Below are 24104 nucleotides of genomic sequence, written 5' to 3'. Positions count from 1 at the left end.
CTGGACAAGACAATGCATATTTTGGATTGCAGTTCAAATGAGAGGAGGAGTTAGTGGTTGAATTTAATAGAAAGTAACAGCAATGGTTTGAATTATGGCTTGGACTAAATCATGGGTATCACTCATGCCGATGCGGCTGAGGCTTGTTTACAGGCAAAACAAAACTTGAAGCGCGCCAAACAAAAGGGCCTCTCGCTAGCACGTTGCCAAAAGTCATCTTTTTAATGACATATAAAATCATGGGCTGAGTAATCACTTGTGATGTACCGCTCGTTTGATGACGCCGCATCAGCTGTTGTGCTCCGTCGCTTTGCTGGTCTCGGGCAGCAGGCTGTCTCTCGTTTGATTCCGCACGGCCTTTAAGAAGCTCATGATGCCGGTGCCGCCGGTGCCCCGTTGCTCCAGCACCACGGGGGCCTTGCAGATCAGATCGGCTTCCGCGTCCCGGCGCTGGCTCCGTAGCTGGCGGGCTTTGGTGGCGGGGATGGTGACGAAGCGGGTGACGACGGTGATGTGATAGCTGCGCAGAGCCGACAATCTGCCGACGCATTCCTGGAAGGCCTCGGTCAGCCGCTCGCTGGCCCGCTGTTGCACGAACGTCCTCAGGGAGGGTTCCAGCGAGATGTCCCGGAGGAGTTGTTTGTGAGCGGGTAGCATGTAGTTTCTCATGCTTGCGAGAAAGGCAGCTGCGCGATAAAAGTGGCATCATATAGAATCGATCCTAAGATAAGAATGCAGTAAACGTCTCTTACCGCTTTTGCCTTCGTGTTTGATTCCTAGAATTTCATCAAAGCAGTGCAATAAGAGGCTCTGTGCAGCGCTCCCTCCGGAATACTCCATCGGTTCTGCCTGGACACCTTCGTAAACCAGACCTTTTGGCATACATGGGTTGTCTTTCCATCTACGGAAGCAGGTCCCGTGCACACTGAATCAAAAAAGTCTGCACAGCCCCTTTTCAAATGCAAGGTTTTTGTGATCTTAAAAAATGGCCAAATTAAACAAAAAGATGGAAATACCCAGATAAGAAGATCCTAATGATGCCATAGAAGACAGATGGATCCACATGCGCTATATGAGATGAATAGATAGCAATGAAATTAATATATTTGGTTAAGGGGCTAAAGAGTGATGATGCTTTAGACCAGGGTTCTGCAACCTGCAGCTCTGGAACCACATGTGGCTCTTTAGTCCCTCTCCTGTTGATCTCTAAAACCAAATTACATATTTATTTTTTGTTTTTCAGATCAAATATACTTTAAATGAATTAATGAGGAAATAAAAAAACAATTCAATGTTCAAAAACGGTCAGAGTCCAAATGTAGAAGTTGTCAGAAAAAGAGAAATGAAAGGTAGATGAAAAAGTTTTAAGAAATTACCTAAAAATGTCCAAACGTGACCTTAAAATGTCCAAAAAATTAAGAGGAAAAGCAGAAAACTACTATAATATGTCCATGTAATTGCCAAGCCAGAAAAACAAAAGAAGAAAAGCAGAAATTTAACATAGAATGTCCTTGGAATTGCCAAAAAACAATAATTCAAAAAAGTCAGAAAATTAAAAAATATAAAATGTCCAAAAACAAAAGAAAAAAAACTGAAATTACCCCCCCCCCCACAAAATTGCCAGAAAATTGATAACAAAAAAAGGCAGGGAAATTTTTTTCCAAAGAGGAAGAAATTACCATGTGCCCATAAATTGTCAAAAAAGGTCAGAAATGACAGAAAGGCAAAAAAGTATGAAAAATTACCCCCCAAAAATAAGTAAAGACGAAAGGTAGAAGAAAATGAATCTCAATGTATTGGATGCGACATATTTTTCTGTTATGTTGCAGCTCTAATGAGCTCTCGGGCCCTTAATACATTTAACAAACTCTTTTGTGGCTCCAGACAGATTTTTTTTGGGTACGTTTTTTGACAATAAAGGTTGCTGGCCCCTGCTTTAGACTGAAAAGAAGTTACCATGCACCAGCGTGAGGCACTCTGCCATGCTGTCAATAGACTGGCTGATGTTTTGCAAGCCTTCGGCAACAGCTTCAGCATCACCACACCTGACCCCACTGATCACTTGAGGAATGCTCTGGAAAATAGTCACGGCGCTTCATCACAATCGCGATGTCGATTGGATTTCAAGTTTCGCTTTTACTACGCCATATGGACTGAAGTATTGAAACGTAAATGATGATCCAAATTTTTTTTTGATCTTACCAAGACATTTTGGTCAATTCTATGCGCTTTGTGGAAGAAGCCACCACATTTTGGGATGATGTCTTATCTGACAAATGTAAAGTCTCACAGTCGAAATCGGCAAAAGTCTTCCCAGAAGAGTGGAAGCTACAAACAGGGGGGGGACCAACTGATTATTTATGTTTCATTTGTACTTGGCACAGATGAAATGTCCCAATCCTTTAGTCCATATATTCTAACTTGAGTTTAAAACACAAACACTGACTACATCTTCACCCTCAGAGCAGGAATTGCTGCCAGCTCCACCATCAGCGTGACAATGAAGAAGCCTCGCACGCTTTCGCCACCAGGAATGCTGACCAACACTTCCAAGTTCCTGCATTGAAGTAAGTCAAGCTTTAGTCGAGCTAGCTAGCTAGCTAGCACACTCTCGACTGCAATCGCAAATCATGCGAGGATTTCAAAATGTACTCACTCGATGTCTAAAGGCCTGTTACGGAAAAAAATGCAAAACAAAAAAAATGGGAATGAAGGAACATTGATAGATGAGCGTTTTTAAAAGATGCAACAAAGACGTGCTCAGAAGTTATTTGGCTTCACCCCTCTGGATCTTTCTTCCACCAGTTCGCCAGCACCACGTCAGCATGGGTGAGAATTGGAGGAAGTCCTAAGCGTTGGGACAGCTCCCAGTACGGAACAGCCAGAGTGCGCGGCAGCATCTTGGAGGGAGATTATGCGCCATGTGTCAGCCTTCTCGTATCCCAAACAGATAAGCCTCTTTTACATTTTCAAATCGGTGCGGTCACAGATCCATCCATTTATCAGCTTGGCTTTTTTTTTTTTTTTTTTTTTTTTTACACAGAATTCAGTGAAATGGGTGATTGACTACTTTCACACAGTGACATGGCATCCCACCTTCAGATATTTCGACATGTGATGACGTCAGTGCCGGTTTCTGTCTGGTGTGTATAAACGACAGTGCAAATGGTTTCAATTCATCTTGTTTGACTCACTAAGACAGCTGTATCGCGCCTTTTTCGGAATTCATTACACACAAGCTGCATCTGTTCCATCTCTTATAATATCTCAGAACGCGGAATATTTTCAGGTTAACTTTTTCCCCCCATATTTGTGCCATGCACGACACAAGTGGTAAAATGCTGGCAGGTTAAAAACATTTATCCGATATCCTTCTAGTGTGCTAATTTGCACATCTACTACTACTACTACTACTACTACGAATCATAATAATAATAATAATTAGGGGTGTCAGGCTATTTTTTAAATCTTAATTGTAATTAATCGCAGGACTTCAATAGTTAACTCACGATTAATCGCAAATTTTATATCTAAGAAAATGTACAACAAAATATTTTTTCCTAAGTTTTCATACTCTTCTTAACATAAAAATTGATTTTTTAAATCGTATTTAATCGCATGACTTCAATAGTTAACTCACGATTAATTGCAAATGTTATATCTATTCTAAATGTTTAATAAAATGTACAGTAAAATATTTATTCCTAAGTTTTATATTCTTGTTTACAGAAGTGTATTGAAACTTGAACTTGTACTTGAAAAAAAGAAATAAAAATAACTCCTGTTTTTCTGGCAATTTTTTGGGGGTTGCTTTGTTTTTTTGAGGGTTTTTTTATTTTCTGAATATTTTTTTCTGTTTTACTGAATATTTTTTTCCTGTCAAAAAATATTCAGAAAAACAGGAGGGAAAATTATTCAGAAAAACAGAGAACATTTTTTTTTCTTTTAAACAGGAAAAAAAATATTTAAAAAAAAAACTGAATAATAATTATTTTATAAAACAGGGAAAAATTACTCAGAAAAACAGAAAAAAAAAATCTGAAAAACAGAAGTAAATATTTTTTTTAAAAACAGAAAAAAAAGTTATTCAAAAAAACAGGGAAAATATTCAAGTTTGTTTTAGTTTCTGTTTTACTGAATTTTTTTTTTCTGTCAAAAAATATTCAGAAAAACAGGAGGGAAATTATTCAGAAAAACAGGAAACATTTTTTTTTCTTTTAAACAGGAAAAAAAAAAAAAAAACTGAATAATAATTATTTTATAAAACAGGGAAAAATTACTCAGAAAAACAGAAAAAAAAATCCGAAAAACAGAAGTAAATATTTTTTTTAAAAACAGAAAAAAAAGTTATTCAAAAAAAACAGGGAAAATATTCAAGTTCAGGCTTTTTATACAGTTAGGGACAGTCATTAAATTTAAAAAAAATTGTCACCCCTAATAATAATACATTATATTTGTAATGCACTTTATATTTTAGCAATCTCAATGTGCTACAAAGTAAAAAAAAAAGTCTTAAGAGCTTGTTTACTAGTTACTAGAACTGTCACTAGTCATGTTGGCCTTCTATTCAGACCCCTTGTTGAGGCTCATCATCCTCTGCAATAAGATTCACACAAAAAAAAGAAATGTAATCCTTTCACACTGGTTCTCAAATGGAGTCTGTAGAAGCGTGAGAGAGAGCGAACGAGAGATACCTTGACTGTGTCGCTCTCACCCTCCTGCCAAACATATCCCATGGTCATGACACCAAGGGCAAGGTGGGCTAGGCGCAGTTCCCGATGCCTCTGCAGGAACTGGATGCTCAGTTGAGGCATCTGCACGGATACTACACTGAGCCCATGACTCAATAAACCTGTTGAAATGTCTTTGGCAACCCACTCACCTTCTTAATATGCCAACGCAACTCATGTGCGAGAACAAGCTCCGGGACTCGCCGGGCAATGTCCATCCATGGTTGGTAGTAAGGTGGAAGTTCTTGCTTTGGACATGAATGAGGGGGAAAATGGCATGACAATGTTAGAACAGTTAATAAGGGTCAGATGATGAGGTCGGGGAAAACAATCAGTTGTTCCACTGGGTGAGTTGAGATGTACCGTTTGAAAAAGGTTTACACAAAAGTGATTTTGTAAACACGTGTTGTCTTTTGGAATAAAGTTCAAGACAAAGCAGACAGAAATAATGCCAGAACTCGCCTTCTCATGGTCAATTTGATTACGTCAATATAGCACAAGCTATGAGCTCTGTTTTCTAGCTGCTACGTGAGCAATTTCTAGTCTTATCTAACAGGAAATTCACTCTAAATGTCTATTTTCACTCGAATATCATTTGATATCTTCCGGACACGCTTTGCTTACAATCAGCTACTTCTTTACGGCTACTTTCGCGCAACTCAGCGTGTCAAAAGTGGGGGGAAAACGCCAACAGGCATTTCAACCTACCAGAGGCTCTGGCAAAATGAAGCCCAGTTCCTCAGAGATGTGGTACACGTCCAGAGAGAAAGGAGCTGTGGAGTCTTTGCGAGCAGCCATTGACAAACTTAAGACAGCAACGGTTTTGCAACACTCACAAGACCTCCGCCTGTGTGGACTCCAGCACAGAGTTCACACTCGCGTCGAACCCCGATGTCAATAATTACACAGCGGCAAAGGAAACCCTCACATGACACAATGACACACAAAGCGTGGAAAATCAGCGCACATGCTTCATGGTGTGAATATTTAAGAGATTAAAAAGATATTAAGAGATTTCCGCAATGAGAGATCGATTGCCACGCCACAATATTTCAGCCAACACGGAGTGAATCATGGCGCTTTCGCTTCTGTCATTGGGCCCAACCTGATGTCATCTGTCATTTTTATGTTACATGTGATTTATTTATACAAGTACAGTATGTAAGATTCTTTCTTTAGCTTCTTACGACATTATTTCCCACTTCTTTCTTCCTCAACATGAAATTAGTTCTTTTTTTTTCTTTTTTTCTTTTCTTTGGTCCTTCCTCGGGTCTCCTGACGGCCTCACGACTCTGGCTGGAAGTGTTCGGTTTAGGTGAACGGTATGGGATTTTTTTAACTCATTCACTGCCATTGACGGCTGTAGACGTCAAAAAATCATTTGAACAATTTATATTAGTTTAACATTTTTTCCCATTTTTGTTAACAAGAGTATGAAAACCTAGAATTTTTTATTGTACATTTAGAACAGATATAAAATTTGTGATTAGTCTCGAGTTAACTAGTGAAGTCATGCGATTAATTAGGATTTTAAAAAATTATCGCCGTATGCCCCTAATTTTTTATAATCTTTTCTTTTTCTTTTGTTTAAAAAAAATAAAAGATTATTAAAAACAAAAAATTAAAATAAATTTTACTTCTTTTTTTTTTTTTTTAAGAAGAAAAGATAAAAAATTTGGGGCGGCAGGCAATTACAATTTTTCGTAATTTATTGCATGACAACTCACGATTAATCACAAATTTTATATCTGTTTTAAATGTACAATAATTTTTTTCTAGGTTGTCATACTCTTGTTAACAAAAATGGGAAAACATGTTAAAGAGAAAGAAAAAGTTAAACTAATAGAAATAGTTCGAATGAATTTTTGACGTCTATAGTCGTCAATGGCAGTGAATGAGTTAATAGGTTTTAGGTGAACTAATGAATACACACTCACACGCACGCACACACACACACATGGCACATACACATTCTCACCCACGCAAAAAATAAAAATAAAAAAAAACATTTTAAATATTTTTTTTTTAAAAGAGAGAGCAATGATGATAACATGTCAAATCAGTAAAATTACCGAATGAACAATACTGAGCTCTCCAGAAAAAAAAAACATGAAATTTGTTCTATTATCTCCACTTTAATTGAAAGTTGAAACACCGTATAATACCCCCCACCAAAAAATTAAAATTAAATTAAATTAAATTAAATTACTGGCCAGCCACCCCCCCAGAGTGCCAAAGACATTTTAACCATTAGAGTAATTCTGCCTGAGTCCGGAAACGACATCCATTTCTTTGAATCGGCTCTAGTTTTAGCGAGATTGATAATTTTGTGGCAATTAATGGATTGATAATTCATTTGGGAACATCAAACTAGTTCAGTACATTTGTATTCATTGCGATGACCGTTCTAGAATAAGTAAATCACACTTAAAAACTGAATGGGGGAACCTGAGAGTAACTATATTGTGTGTAAAAATGATAACTTGTGATGATAATATATTTTATAAACACGACAATACGTGTCTATTTAGAGCTGCGTCAAACATAATGATGCTCACTTAAAAGCTGGTAGGATCATTTAGGCAACACACATGAATTACAGATCTGTATTGGATTATATTAAACATTTTTCGTAGGCGTGTTGCATAATTTTGTTTGAATGGCAGTCTGCGTCCATAAAGCAGCAACAAATAAAAAATAAACTGAAATTTATTCTGTTTGTGTACTACATGAATGTTTTTTTTGTTTTTTTTTAGCCTGTATGCAATTAGTTAATCCAGTGTTTTTGTGCTATGCATTGCTTCTAACCTAAGATCAATTTGAAGGCCATTTTTCAAGCATTTCCTTTTTACTGCATGTGGGTAGAGTGAGGTTTGAAAATAACTAAAGTATTAGCATCACCTGGTGGTGCAGGCTGAACATTGCAGCAGTGATTTTTGAAATTGGATACCACAAAACAAGTTATTTTATTTCAATTTTATTATTATTATTATTATTATTATTAAATAATGTACAGCTGAAAAGAGAAGCTTTCATTGTTCTGCATCCAGCATAATGCAGTTGTCTTATGTAAAGCTGCAGAACATGAGCATAAATATGTGGCCACGATGACGCTAATTGGAGAGCTAAGTGTTTGATTTGTTTACTTTTAGCTGTTAGCATAAAAAGCTTGCCAACCATTTCACTAGTGCTTGTTGAGCTTTGGCGTTTAGTTAGCCAAGAGCATTACGTCACAACGAGCTGGCATGTGATCTCCAAAGCACCCTGCGGAGACCGATTAAATAGCATGTGTTCCTCTTTCTAGGCCACCGAGGATCTTTGGAATGAGATTGATGGCACTTTGAAGTGGATCACTGTTTAGTAATGGACGGGTTTCACTCCCTCACTCCCTCCCCCCCTCCCTCCTCCTCTCTCTCTCTCCCCCCTGCCTATTATTAGCCACGGAGGCCGAATGCGTGGAGGTGGATCCATCCACATGACGGTCGCGGCAGCAGCTCTGTGCGGAACACCGGCATGAGCTCGGCGTCCTCGCCATTCGGAATTATCATAGTAGTGTTATTTGCGATCCAGCCGAAGTAGACTTGTTTTTTTTTTTTTTTTGAAGCCTCGACCACTACTCCGCCCACGAAGATGAGGTTAAACAGGGGTTGCCGCCAGGTGCAAAGCCGCATCCGATGGAGTCGTGCTTTGTGTCTCGTCCCTCCACCAACCCCATGCGGCACTTCCTCGCCTTACGGTAAGCGGGAAGAAGAAGAGGGGGGGGGGGAGGCGGGTTTGCGTGTGATTATTTTTGTACCCCTTAATGTTGTTTTTCCTCATTTTCTTGCGGTGGGAGCAGATAAACACGGCCAAGAGTGAGTGACGGAGTGACGGGCGTGTTACGTAACGCGTAATGCAGCACAGCCTTATGACGATAGAGACTCGGTGTTGGAGATGTGATTGTCTTGACATGCATTGTAAACGACCCCCCCCCCCCCCCCAATATCATATTTTGCGTTATCATGATTTCATCCGGCCGTACTGCGCAAGTCTATAAAGCAGAATATGAAAAATAGAGGCGGGATGTTTATGTATGAGGCCCACCGCATGTTCACTACAAGAGATGTTTTATAATGGGATGGCACATTCAGTGACGTCAAAATTTGAATGAAGTGTTTTTTTTTTGTTTTATGAATGGCTGAAGACGCATTGATCCCTATGGAGAAAAAAATATCAACAATGCGGAATACACATGTAAACATAGCTTGTATTTGTATTCTGGAGGTGTTTAAATGGAAGAATGCTGTTAAGAACTGTACAGTAGTCAAGCAGCAGCTCTGATTCAGACAAAAATAGCACCATTGACAATGACTAGCCGCAGTCCTCGTTCCCTTTCTTTCATCAGAACAAGGGCTGTCTTTATCCTGCGCTCGCAAACATAAATTACATCGGCTTTCCATTGTAGCTCAGCCACAATCTCCATTGAACAATTCCAGGTTGAATACAAAGATGAGCGACTGATAGAAGCTGTGACTGACACAAGGGGAGAGGCTACAGTTACCTTGGAAACCAATCCTGCCTCAGCAGCCACCAGGTCCAGATGCACAAATAATCCGTTTATACTGTATATTAGCCCCCGGGCGGCACAGCGGATGAGCAGTTAGCACATCCGCCTCATAGTTCTGAAGTTAAGGGTTCGAATTCAGGCTCAGGCCTTCCTGTGTGGAGTTTGCACGTTTGGATTCTTCCCACAGTCCAAAACAGGGTTTTTTGTTTTTGTTTTTAGGTTAGTTGATGACTCCAAATTGTCTGTTGGTGTAAATGTGACTGTGGAAGGTTGTTTATCTACAGTATATTTGTCCTGCTATTGCCTGGCAACCAGTCCATCGTGTACCCAACAGAAAAAAAAAACATCTTAACAACTTAATTGTCATTTAAGTTAAGTCAAGTGTCAAATTTTGTTTCTGCTGTTCCATTTTTGAACATGACAAGCTGAAAGTCACACACACGCATAAAATATTTATTTTTGCCATTTCTTCATCCCCCTTCTTTAATTCGTTGAAAAATATATTTTACTCGCAGCTACAAGTGTGTGCACATTACAGTATACCAGTTATTTTCACAGCTATCGGGAAAAAAATAATTCAGGAGCTCACATTTTATGGATAAAGTTTTGGTATTACTTATCTTGGTCTCATTTTTCATATTATAAAAACTAGCAATTGAATAGGGGTGTGTAGACTTTTCATAACCACTATACATTTAAACTAAGCATGTTATGTTGATTACATCAATGTGACACGGGAAAGGCTCTGGCTGCTTGTACAATTCATTACCTAAGAACATTTTAAATAGCATGCAGTCAAAAGCACAATCCATAATGCATGCATTGCCCACAAAAGTCACGCTGAATTGAAACTGAGTTTGGGAGTTGTGCGGCCATTTCCAAGTGTCAAGTGGACCAAGGAAAAGGAAAAACATGCTGAATTTATCAGACTATTTTGGGTTAAAAATTGGTCCTCATACTACTTTGTAGTATACAACAGCTCAGAATGCAAATAGCGTGCAGTTTATACAGATTTTATGATGGTAACATTTTAAAATTCGGACCTACTTAGCTCTTTGACTGCCAAAAACGTTAAATAACGTTTAGTAAAATCCTATGGAGGAGTGCCAAAGACGTTAAAAGACGTTTGTTTCAAAACAGAGGTGAAACTAACCATTTTCTATTGTTGATTACTGAAAAACGGAATAAGGTAGAAACAAACTTTTTTTTTCTGATGAAAGATGAGAGTCCTATCCTTCATTTGGCAGTATGTGTGTTTCCATAGTCCAAACACATAATTTTCTGTGGACCTTGAAAGATCAATCAAAAATGCTTAAATCGGCTGGCACCCACGGCATCCCTTTTCTGAAAACGTCTGGCAGTCAAAGAGTTAATTTTTGTTTTGAAATGAGAACAATTTGGAAGTCAACCAGCATTTTTTCGGGTGTGGCTTTGTCGAGAACTGCATTTTCAACGTAAAAGAGTGCTTTCTATTTATTTCTGCTTGCCCCTTTAAATTCCAAATTGTGACATCACGTCAAGGACAGAGGACTTGCGAATGGGAAGTCACGAGACCATTCACCGCTCGCTCCGTGTGCAGAGCGCGCAGGCGGCGTCACATTGTCTACTATCCGCATCGATTCACGTCCAATCGAAGGATTCCCCGCGCACTGATGCAACGTTCCGCTTTGGTCTTTGCTTTTCCGCAGCTCGCATTTGACAGATTCTGATATGGACTATGAGAGGCCTAACGTTGAAACCATCAAGTGTGTGGTGGTCGGAGACAACGCCGTGGGAAAGACCCGCCTTATCTGTGCCAGGGCCTGCAACGCCACACTCACACAATACCAATTACTGGCTACACATGTGCCCACCGTCTGGGCTATAGACCAGTACAGAGTATGCCAGGAGGTGAGGATGCTGACTCAGCATCATTTTGATTATTTGAATACATTCACCTTTGTGGTTAGCCACTCATGATTAGGAAATGTATGATTCAATGGCATAGTTGATCTTTTTAAAGGTTTTGGAACGCTCCAGAGATGTCGTGGATGATGTCAGTGTTTCCCTCCGTCTGTGGGATACTTTTGGAGACCACCACAAGGACAGACGTTTCGCTTACGGCAGGTGAGGTTAAAGGAAATCCATCCATCCATCCATCCATCCATTTTCTGAACGCATTTTCTTTCTTTCAGGTCCGATGTGGTGGTCCTGTGCTTCTCCATTGCCAACCCGAACTCTCTGTATCACGTGAAGACCATGTGGTACCCGGAGATTAAACACTTCTGCCCCCGTGCGCCCGTCATCCTGGTGGGCTGTCAGCTGGACCTGCGCTACGCAGACCTGGAGGCAGTGAACAGGGCACGAAGGCCTTTGGCAAGGTATGACGCAACATTTAAGACTTGGAATAATGATTATGTTGACTGATGGCTATTTAAAGAACAAAATCACTGAGCAATTACTGATGGCCAATTAAGATATTAAAGCAATGAGATCATAGCATCACCCAAAAGCAATTAAAGGTTTCACTCAGGGTGCTCTGACGTCATCTCTATACTCTCTTTACCGCACCTAGCTGACAGTATTTGTGGTAAAGGTTGGAATTTTGCCAGGTATATATACACAGTTACCGTATCTGTCAATGAATGTTGAAGATTTTGATTAATGCTATTAAATTAAAATTAAATGAATTGTTAAATTAGACCCGCCAGCCTAAAAAAAAATATATAAATATTTTTAAATATTTAAAAATATATGTATCATTTTTATTTATTTATTCTTATTTTTATTCTTATTTTTAAAAAAAATATATATGTATTTTTTTTATTTTTTTTTATTTAATGTCTTCATCTATTTATTGAGATGCACCTGTATGTGCAAATCCTGTAAAAAAATGATACCTTCATATTTTTCCCTTTTCAGACCCATCAAATCCAATGAGATACTTCCACCAGAGAGAGGCCGGGAGGTGGCCAAAGAGTTAGGAGTGCCGTATTACGAAACCAGCGTTGTTGCTCAGTTTGGAGTCAAGGACGTGTTTGATAACGCTATCCGGGCTGCGCTGATCTCACGCCGCCACCTGCAGTTTTGGAAGTCTCATCTCCGAAACGTGCAGCGGCCGCTCCTCCAGGCGCCGTTCCTGCCGCCAAAACCCCCGCCGCCGATAATCACTGTGCCGCCGCCCCCGACGACCACAGAAGAGCACCCGGTCGGTCTTCTGGAGGACCCGCACTGTGCTGATGTCATCTTGGTGCTACAGGAGCGCCAAAAGATCTTTGCGCACAAGATATACTTATCAACGTCCTCCTCAAAGTTCTACGACCTGTTTATTATGGAAACGCAAAGCGAGGAGAGCGAACGGCCCACTCGCGGTCCCCTATCAGGCCGAGAGCTGCTGATGCGCGCCGCTAGCTTCGACGTGTGCGAGAGCAGCGACGAAGGCGACCGGGCCAACCTGAGAGCCTGCACCAGCGACGGAACTCTGAAAGACTCGGAGGGAGGCCGTCGGGGGCGCTTGCTTTCCTCCTGGAGCCGAGCGTTCGTCAGCATCCAGGAGGAGCTTGTGGACGACCCCATAACGTACAGTCCCAGACCCATGACCGTAGTGCACATGGACCAGTCCATGCAGTTGGGACCCTTTCGAGCAGTGCTTCGCTACCTGTACACGGGCCAGCTGGACGAGAACGAGAAGGAGCTCATGCACATTGCGCACATCGCCGAGCTGCTGGAGGTGTTCGATCTGCGCATGATGGTGGCAAACATACTCAACAATGAAGCCTTCATGAACCAAGAAATCACCAAAGCCTTCCATGTACGCCGAACAAACCGAGTCAAAGAGTGCTTGGCTAAAGGAACCTTCTCTGGTAGATACAAAGGTTTTCTATCATCTTGCCAAAGTCAGGCAAATTACCACATTTCATTTTGTCCACTCTTGTAATCATATTGTCTCTATCCTTAAAGGGGAAGTGACAATAATATGTTATATGTTATATTTAGGTGAACGGTATGGGATTTTTTAATTGGTTTTAGGTGAACTAATGAATACACACACACACACTCGCAAGCACGCACACACACATACTCACCCACATACAAAAAAATAAATAAATAAATAAATAAATAAAGAGAGCAATGATGATGACATGTCAAATCGGTAAAATTACCGAATGAACAATACTGAGCTCTCTCAAAAAAAAAAAAAAAAAAAAAAAGTTATATGTGACCTCACTATAAGTGTTCATTTCGTCAACGAAAACTAACTAAAAATAATTTCGTCAACACACATTTATCACCAGACTAGAATTTGACTAGACTAGACTGGGACTAAATCAGGGTGCATTTTAGTCGACTAATGAAGACGAGACGAAAATGTACTTCACTTCATAAAAACTGGGCTAAAAATCTATGGACATTTTAGTTTATTAACAAAAACGAGACGAAAATTATAGGATTTTGTAAAATCTTGTCCGCTAATCTGTCACTGTGACACTGTCATGTGACAAGCCCCCCCTCCCCCCTTTCAAATCCGCAGCTAGCGACTGCAACATGCGCAAAAACACATGAGACAGACAAGAAGTGTATTCATGGTGAAAAGTTTACCCCCCAAAAAAGTCAATTATAGTTATAACGTAACATTAATCCAACGGCTATAACGTTCCAACAATAATGTTAATCCAACCGCTAACTAATGATGGCTAATTTACTAGCTCATAGCATGGCGCCATAGTAGCCGCTTGTTGTTATACTGTAATTGTGTGTGAAGTTGTTTTTCATTAAAAAGATGAAAGAAAATTTCATGTGAAATAGTTTTTAGGTCTAAAATGTTCAACATAATCTGCTGACAAAAAAAATATGCAGGGGTAAAATGATTGTCCTGACTAAAACTAGACTAAAATGTTGACAGTTTTTGTTGACTAAAATTAGATGAATAAAATTATATTTTCTTTGACTAAAATGAAGACTAAAATGCTAGATTTATAATTGACAAAAAATTGACAAAATAAAACAGGATGAGGTTGACTAACTATGATTAAAAACTAATAACTGTGAGTGAAACTGGACTAAAACTGAGACTAAATTTAAAAATGGCGGATACAATTAAAACGACCTCACTAGTCTAAACATGACATTCTGATTAATATTACATTTGTGTAATATGAGTTATGAAGCAAAATCTAGCCGTTTTGATCCATCTCAGGGGGTGGCCATTTTGCCATTTACTGTCGACTGAAGATGACATCACAGTTGCTTAATGACCAATCACAGCTCACCCGTTTTCTGAAGCTGAGCTGTGATTGGTTGTTACCTGAGACCTGAACAACTGTGATGTCATTTTCACTCCACAGCAAGTGGCAAAATGGCCACCTTCTGATATTGATAAAAACGACTGGGTTTTTTCTGCTTAACTCATATTCTACTAACACAATATTAACCATAATAGCGTATTTAGACTGGTGGGTCTGCATAGAACATTTTGTTGTTCATATAATTTTTGGGGGTTGACTTCTCATTTAAAACTCATTCACTATAGATAAGTACATCGGTTGAGGTTGGTTGTGGTTATCTAGTTGTGTCTGATGGCAAATTTAGCAGATATACATAAGCAGCTGACTTGGTCAACAAACCATAACAACTCACTCTGAAGCAAGTCATTATGTCATATACAAGTTGTGCTTTGGCAAGACCAGACAGTTATCCTGTTGCTGGCGTTCCTGAGTTTGTGTTTTTGCGACTCCCGTTAAAAATAATGTGTCATCTTTGTCGCCCAGATGTCGTTTTCAAGTTAGATGATGGAACCATAATGGCCCACAAGCCTCTGCTCATCTCAAGTTGTGATTGGATGGCAGCCATGTTTGGTGGACCTTTTGTGGAGAGTTGCACCAAAGAGGTAAGATAGAATAAATCTTCTATGAAGTAAATCCATTCTTTTTTTTTTAAATCCAAGAATGACCTGCACTTGTTTGTGCAAATGATCAGATTTTGTTCGTAATTTGTACTCATTAAACTCCATGTTGTCAATGTAATTACTGCCAAATGGAGTAGCGCACGCCACAGGAGCAAATTTCACAAGTAAAACACCACTCAGCTGTGCGGTCCGTGTACAAAAGGGTAAATCCAATTAGAGGCTTGCAAATGTGTCGTAATAGAATCACTCTGGCTTCAGTGGTTCCGTTTCAGCTGGTAGAAAAACAAATGATTTATTGTGCGTAGCTTAGCATGTGCGGTTGAAAATCCTCTGAATGTGGATCTCCAAGGTGCTGTTCCCCAACACCACCCGCAGCTGTATGAGGGCCGTGCTCGAGTATCTTTACACGGGCCGCTTCTGTTCTCGCACTGACCTGGATGCGATGGAGCTTATTGTTCTTGCCAATCGTCTCTGCCTCCCCCACTTGGTTGCGCTTACAGGTAATCATTGACATCCACAATGTAGTTATTTCAATTGAGACCGAGTGACGTTGCCTGGCTTAAATCACCCAACGTTTCTTGTAGAACTCTACACAGTAACTGTGCTGACAGAGGCCGCAATGATGGGGGCTGACATTGATGGAGAGGTTCTGGTGTATCTGGACATGGCCCAGGTACTGCGGTACTCCTATCGTCGTAAATCAGTGCCAGAAATCTCTTGTGGAAGTCGACATTGTTGTGCTGCCCAGCATACTGTAATCCGTACTGCATGCTAGTGATGAAGACAGCTGCCTGTGAATTAAAAAAAACAAAACAAAAAAACAGTCATTGATGTGTATATGTTCTGCGCAGTTCCACGGTGCCCAGCAGCTGACTGGCTGGTGCCTTCACCACATCTGCACCAACTACAACAGTGTTTGCCGCAAGTTCCCCAGAGACATGAAGGCCAAGTCTGCAGGTAAGGACCTGAAACATCTTCTCATTTAGTCAATGCTTGTCTGGCATGTAAAAGCTTTAGTAAATCCCCTTTAACCCTGGAGAACCCACGGGGTCAAATTTGGCCCCTATAAATTCTGCTACTCAAATAACAAAGACCTTTTTTTTTTTTTACAAATTTAACTTCAAAAGTCCAGAGTGCCACTTCTGACCCCTGCATGGGGCCATCTAGTGGATGAATATTGCACTTACATGAGCCAGAGTGGTGGTGACAAGATAGCTAAAATGCAACAAATAAAACAAAAAATATATATTGTTCAATGTAGCTGTGTATTTGATTGATTATTTTCTTAAATTCTAAATAGATTACTGACTGAGTTTTTGTTATTCTGATTTTTCGAAATGATACCCCTAAATCCCAAAGGGTCAAATTTCGCCCTAATCCTAAATTAGGGAATAAATTGAAAAAAAAAAACCATATATTTTGGTGTTCAGTGAATTTATAGCAGTCATTTAATGTATAATTCATAATTTTCCAAAGAAGAAAAGGGGTCTTGGGTTCTCCAGGGTTAACACTGGCATTTGTTCCTATCATTTCACCCTATTTTTTTTTTAATAGGAAACATGTTTATCATTTTTGTCGCATGAAAGAATTCTGACATTGCGCAGGATACATGATAGCATACTTTACATTCCAATCTCATTGATTGTTGTTTTTAGATTTCAGTCAAACATCAATATATTGATTGTGGGAGGTACTGACCCCCAGATGACTGAGGTATCATTAGGACTAAGGTCAGACTGGTTGGCACGTCAACAGCACTGTGGCTGACCCAAGAATAGTTTTTTTTTGTTTATATTAAAAGTGAGTTCATATCCTTTCAACAACTTAAAAACATACCAGTCAACATTTTTAAATCTAGCCTTGGTTTATTCACTTATTCACATCTGCGACCCTTATCAATAAAGTTGTCCAATCATGTTCCTTTCATCTTTATAACCAAACCCCATCATTAACTCATTTGCTCCCCAAAACGTATGAATACGTTCTATTTTAAATATTACCATGGTCCCAAAAACGTATTTATACGTTGTTGTTGTTGTTGTTGTTTTGTTTTATGCTAAAGCATACAGAAGGCTTTGATGCAGCTTCTGGACTGAAAAGAACGCTTGAAGCAATGGTAGTTATTACAAAAATGGTCAGCGGGTGGAAGCAGAGTATAAGAGATCAACCAGGGCCATGTTGCAACAAGCTGTTTTCCCCACTGTTTTAAACAGATTTGCGAATAATGATGAAATTGAGCTATATAATCATGCTTATTGCTGCAAACCGGAAACAGATAGAAATATGTTTGTTTGTTTTTCCCTGATGAAAGAAGTAACTCTAATCTTTCTTTTGGTAGGTTCCATGTTTTTTTTTTTTTTTGCATTCATACGTATACTTTCCACACGACCAAGCAAAGAGAGTGGGAGTGAGGACCATCGTTCCAAATCGTAACATATATGTCTGATTAATTTATCGCAATTTACTTCGTATTGTTTATGTGGTTCCATGTTTTTTTATAGCAATAGAATAGAATATTCTGTCGGCCTTGCAAAATCCGTCAAAATCCAGTGAAACAGCCCGGAGCGAAGGTGGTTGCTTCGGTGAAAATGGCTGCGAGTGAATGCGCTAATGACTGATTCATGCTCTAATTTTCTCCAGGTTAGATTATTGCAACTCAATCCTGTCCGACATTAGTCAAAAATCACTCTTTCTCCTCCAGCTGGCGCGGAATGCAACAGCTGGGCTTCTCACTAATTCCTTTAGGTGGCACCACATCACCCCAATTTTAGCATCACCTCATTGGCTACCAGCCCGTTTTAGAATTGATTTGAAGATTGTACTGATTAAAGCATGTATGGGGATTTGCTCCGAGCTACTGCAGGGAATGACTGAATCAAATCATGGAGTCATTTTCTCTTTCTAATGCAGACAACCAAGACTACTTTGAAAAGCATCGCTGGCCACCAGTGTGGTTCCTGAAAGAGGACGATCACTACCAAAGAGCTCGGAAGGAGCGTGACAAAGAGGACTACCTCTACCAGAGGCGCCAGTGTAAACGCAAGTGGCTTTTCTGGAACCTTCCCTCATCCCCCAACTCAAACTCTTCATCTTCTGGTTCATCCGCTGTCATCTGAGCAAGTAGGGTAAGCCCGTGCCCACAGCTAATTATCTTACTGTAGCCGCACAGGTTTACTTCCTGTTTGTTTGCATTCAAATACAGAAGTCAAGTTTTCAAGATCTGCTTAATTTGTCCTGTTTATTCATGGTGCCCACGGGACTGAAGTGTCATTCACCCCAAAAAAATAAATAAAAAAAAAAAAACGTTACAAATGACCCACAATTCAAAAGAGAATATATATATAAGAACTTTTCATCTGTATGATATTGATTTTCATCTATCCTGAACGGATAACCAAGTGCTGCTTATTAGCTGCAACAACCAGCAAAACCAACACAGAACCCGAGTCTCAGAGATATAGCACTTTGCCCTTAAGTGTTTGTACAATCGACCACACAATGAGTACAGTCTGTCATCAACAACAGGATCGTCGCTTGTCGGCCATGTTAATTAGAATCGTGTCCAACCAAATGTGACACTATTTGGCACGTGTGTGTGTTTTTTTCCCCCTTGAATGTTTGTATTCACCTTGCAGAGCTAAAAGTGAGTCGCTCAGTATTTATTATGTGTCGTGATCTTGTCTGTGGCCTCAAAAGGGCTGACGTTTACATGAATGCAAAAGGGACCCCCCCCCCCCCCCAAAAAAAAACCCTAATGGTAATTTCTCACACCTTGCACTACAGTGTTTGAAATTGTCATGTCGTGTGTTGTATGTTTGTTTTTTGTAGGGTAAACGGCAGCATTGCATTGGTTTTGCAAACATGTTGGGTGAACAAGGGAGGATTGTAAATTGTACATTGAATGTTCGATTATCTGTGTTTGTGTAATGTGCAGTTACATTATATTGTGCACTGCAGGCGGAAAGCAGGACGGCACACTATAACGGATTCATACGTTCCGGAATATAGACTTGACTAATCGTTTATGTGCAGCTACTTACTGTTGTGGAAAAAAATGACCCGATGACTCATTCCGCTGGCCTCCAGTGACATTACTGTGATGTATTGTAAAGTAGAGATGTTTAAATTAGACATACATTACAACGTAGAAACATCTCTATGAAGATTATACAATAGAATCAATAAAGCACTTTGGGTTTATTTTTATTATGAAATATTTGGAGTCCAAGATGGGGAAAGGGAAATTAAAATGAAACTACTGTCTAAACGGATTTCCTGCTTGTACCATATGGACATATTGCTACACATCATGAATAAGGTATTTTATTGACTTCACAAAAAAAAAAAAAAAAATCTCTTTGAATGGGAAAAAGCTTCCCCGCCACTGTTGTGCAATGAAAAGCATGCATTTCCTCTCCGAAAAAGAAAAAGCTGATAAAATACATATACAGTACATGCTTTTCATTGGACACAGCAACAATATTGCATGTGAAATCCAGTTGAGACTCCACATTGTTAATTAATAGTTCATCAGCAGAATAATAGCTATTGATATTGTTTTTCCCAGTGATGTATTTCATTCATGAACATGCATTTTAATGCCTCGGCGTATTGCTTTTAGAGAAACTTCTGCTGATGTTTCGCATCAATGACACCTCACGCCTTAATGTACAGTATCAGTGTATGGTAATTTAATGTCAAGTAGTGTTACTTTGTGGGTATCTGTTCATGTTTCAGAATGTGGATGTCAAGCAATTGGTGTGCAGTTTGAGTGCTTTAGTTTGAACTCTGCATATCTTGTTTATTGCTCACAACACAAAGCAAATCTAACATTCTGGCCAAGAAGAAGCTAAGCTAAAAACAACAAAAAAAAAAAAAAACATCAGTTTGCAGCATTAGCCATTTAATGAATGCAGGGACCTAAAATTAGTTTACTCCAATGACGCCTGAATTATTCAATAAAAAAAAATAAAAATAAGGTGGCCATGGGAAATTAAACTGAAAGTTGAAATTGTAAATAACTGCAAGCGATATGATCTATTGCATATTTAACAAAAGGTTTTCTACTGTGCATATTGACATTTCTGACTTTGAAACTACAAATTTGCACTGCTTTGTAGCAAAAGGTTCTATTCAAATGACATGAATCATTAGATATGTAGATGACATCAGGTGAAATAAAAAGAAAAAGATAATCAAATTCATTCTAGGGCCCTTTTTGTGTTTGGGTGCTAATATTGCCGCTGCAGAGAAGCACAAACCAAAGGGAGCTTAAGCAGCACCAGGAATATATAAATATGTATATGCTGCACAATCACTATTGCATAGTTTAAGAGGCCTTGTTTGGAAATTCAGAAGAAAAAAAAAAAGAACTTGAATGTTTTCTCAGTGTTCCAAGCCGAGATGACGTTTTCCTTAAGTCATCAGGTGGTTTTGGTTCTCAAAAATATCTTTGTATTGTTTATTGATCTGAAATTCTGTAGCATGTGTTCTTGAAAATATGTAAATAAATTTACTACATAAAAAAAATAAAAATGTGAGCATCTTTTGGAGTTTGTGTGTCTGAGGCTAGTATTTTATTTGAAGACCACAAGACACTTGAATTTTGTTGGAGAATCTTCACGAAGAAAAATATAGCAAAAAACAAAGGTCCAGGGGGGGAACAGGTTACAAAAACTTTGTGGTAACATCAGACATAATGCAAAACTAGTAACACTGCAAGATATACCGTGTAGTACTAACGGATGAGATGGAATTCTAAGAGGCTTCTTATTCAGAAGGTTGATGAACTAATTGAGCCCAGGTGTGTCCCATCAGCTGCCAGCCACACCCGCCTGCCTGAGCTGCCAGGAAAAACAAAACAAAGACCTGCCATGCACAAAAAACAATCACGACAGGTGGTTACGCAAGAAGTGTGATTGACAAGCCAGGAGCCAATCAGTCACGAAGCACTTTCGTTACTGATTGGCTAGAATCCAAAATTCCCCGCCATGTACACAGTTTATTAATAATATATAATTATATATATTTTGTTAACCATAAGTACAAGTCTGGTACAGGTTGATAACGCGATTTTAATTAAGTGAATCAGACAACTTAATTTTAAGTAATAATAATAACATGATTAGTTTTTAGATTCGATTCGTGCCTCTAAAAGAGAGGTGGGGCGGTTGGCGGAAATGGCGGAACGTGGACTACGTTGGGGAGAGGTGTGAGTTCATTCAGTGACCCATCAGACATTTTTGTGGCATCCTGAACGCGCCCGCTTACGACTCGAGGACGTCGGAAGGAAGCAGGAACTTCAACGCGATGGTATGAATATATGTCGCACTTTGTTCATGAAAGTTATGGAAAGTTTTGCCGTGCCTTCAAAGTATCGAACGAGTTGTACTGCTGCTTTCATGTGGTAAACATGAACAAACAACGAACTCTGTGGTTTGTTGACATTTTCGGGTTTCATTTTGCTCCTAGCTAAAGTGTCAAGCGCCAAGCTAGCAATGACAAACATGCTGCTATTATGACAAATGAGATCAACATGCTAAGCACTGCTGCCACCGACACGCAGACACACCAACACAAAAGTTGTCGACCATTGCGTAAAATAGTCGCTAACTGTATTCAACAGGTGTCATCACAAGTCCTATTGTCTAACATAGTAAGGCACTACTTAGTAGTCTACTATTTTCCATCTATTGTGCAGACTGTGCTTCCTGTCTTCCTGCTCTTATGTGGCTCAATGTGGGGGACTCGCCACGGGGGGGTCACAGCAGGCACCCTGAGCTCTGAGGATGCTTCTTTTTGCCGGTAAGCACTGTCGAAGAAAATAAAACTGTAGACTCATTGACTTCAGTGAGTTGTTCATTTGACATTGTGCTCATTACTGGGTGAATAGAAATCTATCTGTCAATCCATCCATCCATCTGTTTACATTTAGTCAATAAACAGTCAGGTACCCAGGATTAAATGGAGGCTCAGAGGGGATCGAGCCCCTCTCTTTGGGATGACCTCCCGGTAAACATTAGGCAGGCCTCCTAGACTGTCCATTTTTAAAACTAGTCTTCAAATACATTTTTATTCTTCAGCTTTCGCGCTACTTATTGCTTTTGAACTATGAAAGGTGCTATATTAATAAAGGTTTGATCAATTGAAATTTGGTTGCCTTCTTTGTACTGTAACTGTTAAATTGCATTGCCCGTATTTAATAAATGATTCTGATTAAAATGTGTCCTGTTGTGGCTGACGAGGGTTTATGCATTACGACTATCCTTTTGAGTAAGCCACAGCATATAATCATGGCGCAAAAAGTAATTATAATTTTATTATTATTAATCATTCTTTTTCTGTTCATTTAAGCGACGGCCTGGAGGTATTGTACCCAGAGCTGCACGTTGATGGATGCCTGATTGTTCCAAAGGATGACAGGAATCTTCGAAAGAAGCTCACCACCGAATGGGAAGCTCCAACTATTCGATACCCTGAAGCGGATGAGGTAAGCTAATCAAGCGGTAGATAATCAATGTGCGTGTGTCTATTCTAATTGAATAGCGGTAACCATAAACAGTCACATCTCAGATAATCTCATAATGTCTTACAACTTGTTCAAGAAAAGACAACTCTATAAATGTTCTACAGGGATATTGATTGCAAAGTACAAACTGAAGAACTGTCTAGATGGTAAAACACAAAAGTGAACAGTTATGGGACATTTAATATCATTTCAATAGTGAAAATGTGCATCCCCCTTTGTTAACACCAGAGGGCACTATTGTCTCATATTTGTTGCCATTGAAGTTGCCTTCTGTCCCAATCAAACTCCAGTGGGTGGTGCTAGCACTTCATTGTACCGCAATGAACAATGGATGAATGTACAGTACTGTGATTTCATTTTTTATTTTTATTTTTTATTTTACATGCTTTTATATAATATAATTTGATTAGCACACATTTATCTATAAAGAACAGTGCAGCACCAAGCTCTGAGTCTAAATGTTTTGGAGGATATTTTTTTTAAAAATTAAATGCAGGGCTAATTTGTTGAGGGAAAAAAAAGTGAATCAGTTTAAAAAATTATGTTTTATTCTGGATCTAGTTTTAAAATTTTAGTTCATGTATGCTTGTGTTAAAGTTAGACAGTGGCAGTAGGGTGTCCAAGGTGCAAAATTGCAGCTCATTTCTCTGTGCAATTCCTCCAACATTCCAAAAACATGCATGTTAGGTTGTTTGGAAACTCTAAATTGCCCATAGGTGGGAATATGTGTGTGAAAGGTTGTTTGTAGATTACATGTGATTGGCTGGCGACCAGTCGTGTGTGTGTGTGTGTGTGTGTGTGTGTGTGTGTGTGTGTGTGTGTGTGTGTGTGTGTGTGTGTGTGTGTGTGTGTGTGTGTGTGTGTGTGTGTGTGTGTGTGTGTGTGTGTGTGTGTGTGTGTGTGTGTGTGTGTGTGTGTGTGTGTGTGTGTGTGTGTGTGTGTGTGTGTGTGTGTGTGTGTGTGTGTGTGTGTGTGTGTGTGTGTGTGTGTGTGTGTGTGTGTGTGTGTGTGTGTGTGTGTGTGTGTGTGTGTGTGTGTGTGTGTGTGTGTGTGTGTGTGTGTGTGTGTGTGTGTGCGCGCCGTCCGTCCCTTGACAAAAGTCAGCTGCGATGGGCTCCAGCTCACCCACAATCCGAGCACCATAGAAAAATAGAAGTCAGATGATAACTATGCCCGGTCAAATCTTTCAGGTGACTTGGTTCTTAAAAGAAACTGTAAGGTAAAGTCAAATGTTTTGCACTTGACTCCATTTGCTGTACTCGGAAGATGAGAATAAGTGTAATTTTCTAATCATAGTTTTGTGTTGCAACCAATTGAGAGCATTACAGTGCCCTTATTGAAGTTGACATGAAAAAATGTAATTGAAATCCAACTGGATTTAGGATCTCCTCTGTGGATTCAACAGCTAAGCAGTTC

At 39.5% G+C, this 24104-nt stretch overlaps 3 protein-coding genes across 13 annotated transcripts in view; 2 read left to right on the top strand and 1 right to left on the bottom strand.

Moving 5' to 3' along the window:
- The window catches only part of rhobtb2a (Rho related BTB domain containing 2a), a 62962-nt gene extending 42281 nt beyond the window's left edge, over positions 1 to 20681 (top strand). For 3 of the 10 annotated variants that reach the window (XM_077561638.1, XM_077561642.1, XM_077561640.1), the window contains 13 exons: positions 2469 to 2567; positions 2806 to 2951; positions 3041 to 3143; positions 8335 to 8466; positions 10965 to 11166; positions 11279 to 11382; positions 11451 to 11636; positions 12178 to 13118; positions 15024 to 15142; positions 15510 to 15660; positions 15745 to 15833; positions 16012 to 16117; positions 18071 to 20680. In XM_077561638.1, the coding sequence (XP_077417764.1) occupies positions 3085 to 3143; positions 8335 to 8466; positions 10965 to 11166; positions 11279 to 11382; positions 11451 to 11636; positions 12178 to 13118; positions 15024 to 15142; positions 15510 to 15660; positions 15745 to 15833; positions 16012 to 16117; positions 18071 to 18276 (2295 nt within the window). In that variant the 5' untranslated portion in view covers positions 2469 to 2567; positions 2806 to 2951; positions 3041 to 3084 and the 3' untranslated portion in view covers positions 18277 to 20680. Of the gene's footprint in view, positions 1 to 805; positions 914 to 2463; positions 2568 to 2805; positions 2952 to 3018; positions 3144 to 8334; positions 8467 to 10964; positions 11167 to 11278; positions 11383 to 11450; positions 11637 to 12177; positions 13119 to 15023; positions 15143 to 15509; positions 15661 to 15744; positions 15834 to 16011; positions 16118 to 18070 lie in introns of those variants that run through there. The other 7 variants (XM_077561637.1, XM_077561636.1, XM_077561639.1 and 4 more) reach the window with 5 other exon arrangements.
- On the bottom strand, positions 200 to 5602 carry ido1 (indoleamine 2,3-dioxygenase 1). Its single transcript, XM_077561646.1, has 10 exons — positions 5439 to 5602; positions 4883 to 4978; positions 4695 to 4814; positions 2782 to 2900; positions 2657 to 2671; positions 2458 to 2557; positions 1957 to 2074; positions 1017 to 1068; positions 753 to 901; positions 200 to 686 (listed from the first exon to the last, which is right to left on the bottom strand). Exons 1-10 carry the CDS (start codon positions 5526 to 5528, stop codon positions 289 to 291), a joined length of 1257 nt encoding a protein of 418 aa, XP_077417772.1. The 5' UTR covers positions 5529 to 5602; the 3' UTR covers positions 200 to 288.
- A 477-nt stretch (positions 20682 to 21158) lies between the features above and the next one.
- pebp4 (phosphatidylethanolamine binding protein 4) overlaps positions 21159 to 24104 on the top strand; it is a 59124-nt gene continuing 56178 nt past the window's right edge. The window contains exons 1-3 of one of the 2 annotated variants that reach the window (XM_077561620.1): positions 21159 to 21472; positions 21861 to 21964; positions 22514 to 22649. In XM_077561620.1, coding sequence (XP_077417746.1) covers positions 21470 to 21472; positions 21861 to 21964; positions 22514 to 22649 — 243 coding nt within the window. In that variant the 5' untranslated portion in view covers positions 21159 to 21469. The remainder of the gene's footprint in view (positions 21473 to 21860; positions 21965 to 22513; positions 22650 to 24104) is intronic. The other variant, XM_077561619.1, reaches the window with a different exon arrangement.

Source organism: Vanacampus margaritifer, chromosome 3 (genome assembly GCF_051991255.1).
Source record: "Vanacampus margaritifer isolate UIUO_Vmar chromosome 3, RoL_Vmar_1.0, whole genome shotgun sequence".
In the NCBI taxonomy this organism is placed as follows: domain Eukaryota; kingdom Metazoa; phylum Chordata; class Actinopteri; order Syngnathiformes; family Syngnathidae; genus Vanacampus; species Vanacampus margaritifer.
Note: the sequence above shows the minus strand (reverse complement) of the source record. Positions and strands in the feature narration are given on the sequence as shown.

Bases quoted from the DNA above. Each gene is read 5' to 3' on its own strand.
- ido1 (XM_077561646.1), bottom strand. From the start codon at position 5,528: ATGGCTGCTCGCAAAGACTCCACAGCTCCTTTCTCTCTGGACGTGTAC. The intron at 2,075-2,457 runs GTGAAGATGTAG...ACTATTTTCCAG, and splicing joins CAGCAATTCCTGCTCTGAGG to AGCATTCCTCAAGTGATCAG. The intron at 1,069-1,956 runs GTAACTTCTTTT...CATCTCATATAG, and splicing joins GTGCCTCACGCTGGTGCATG to CGCATGTGGATCCATCTGTC.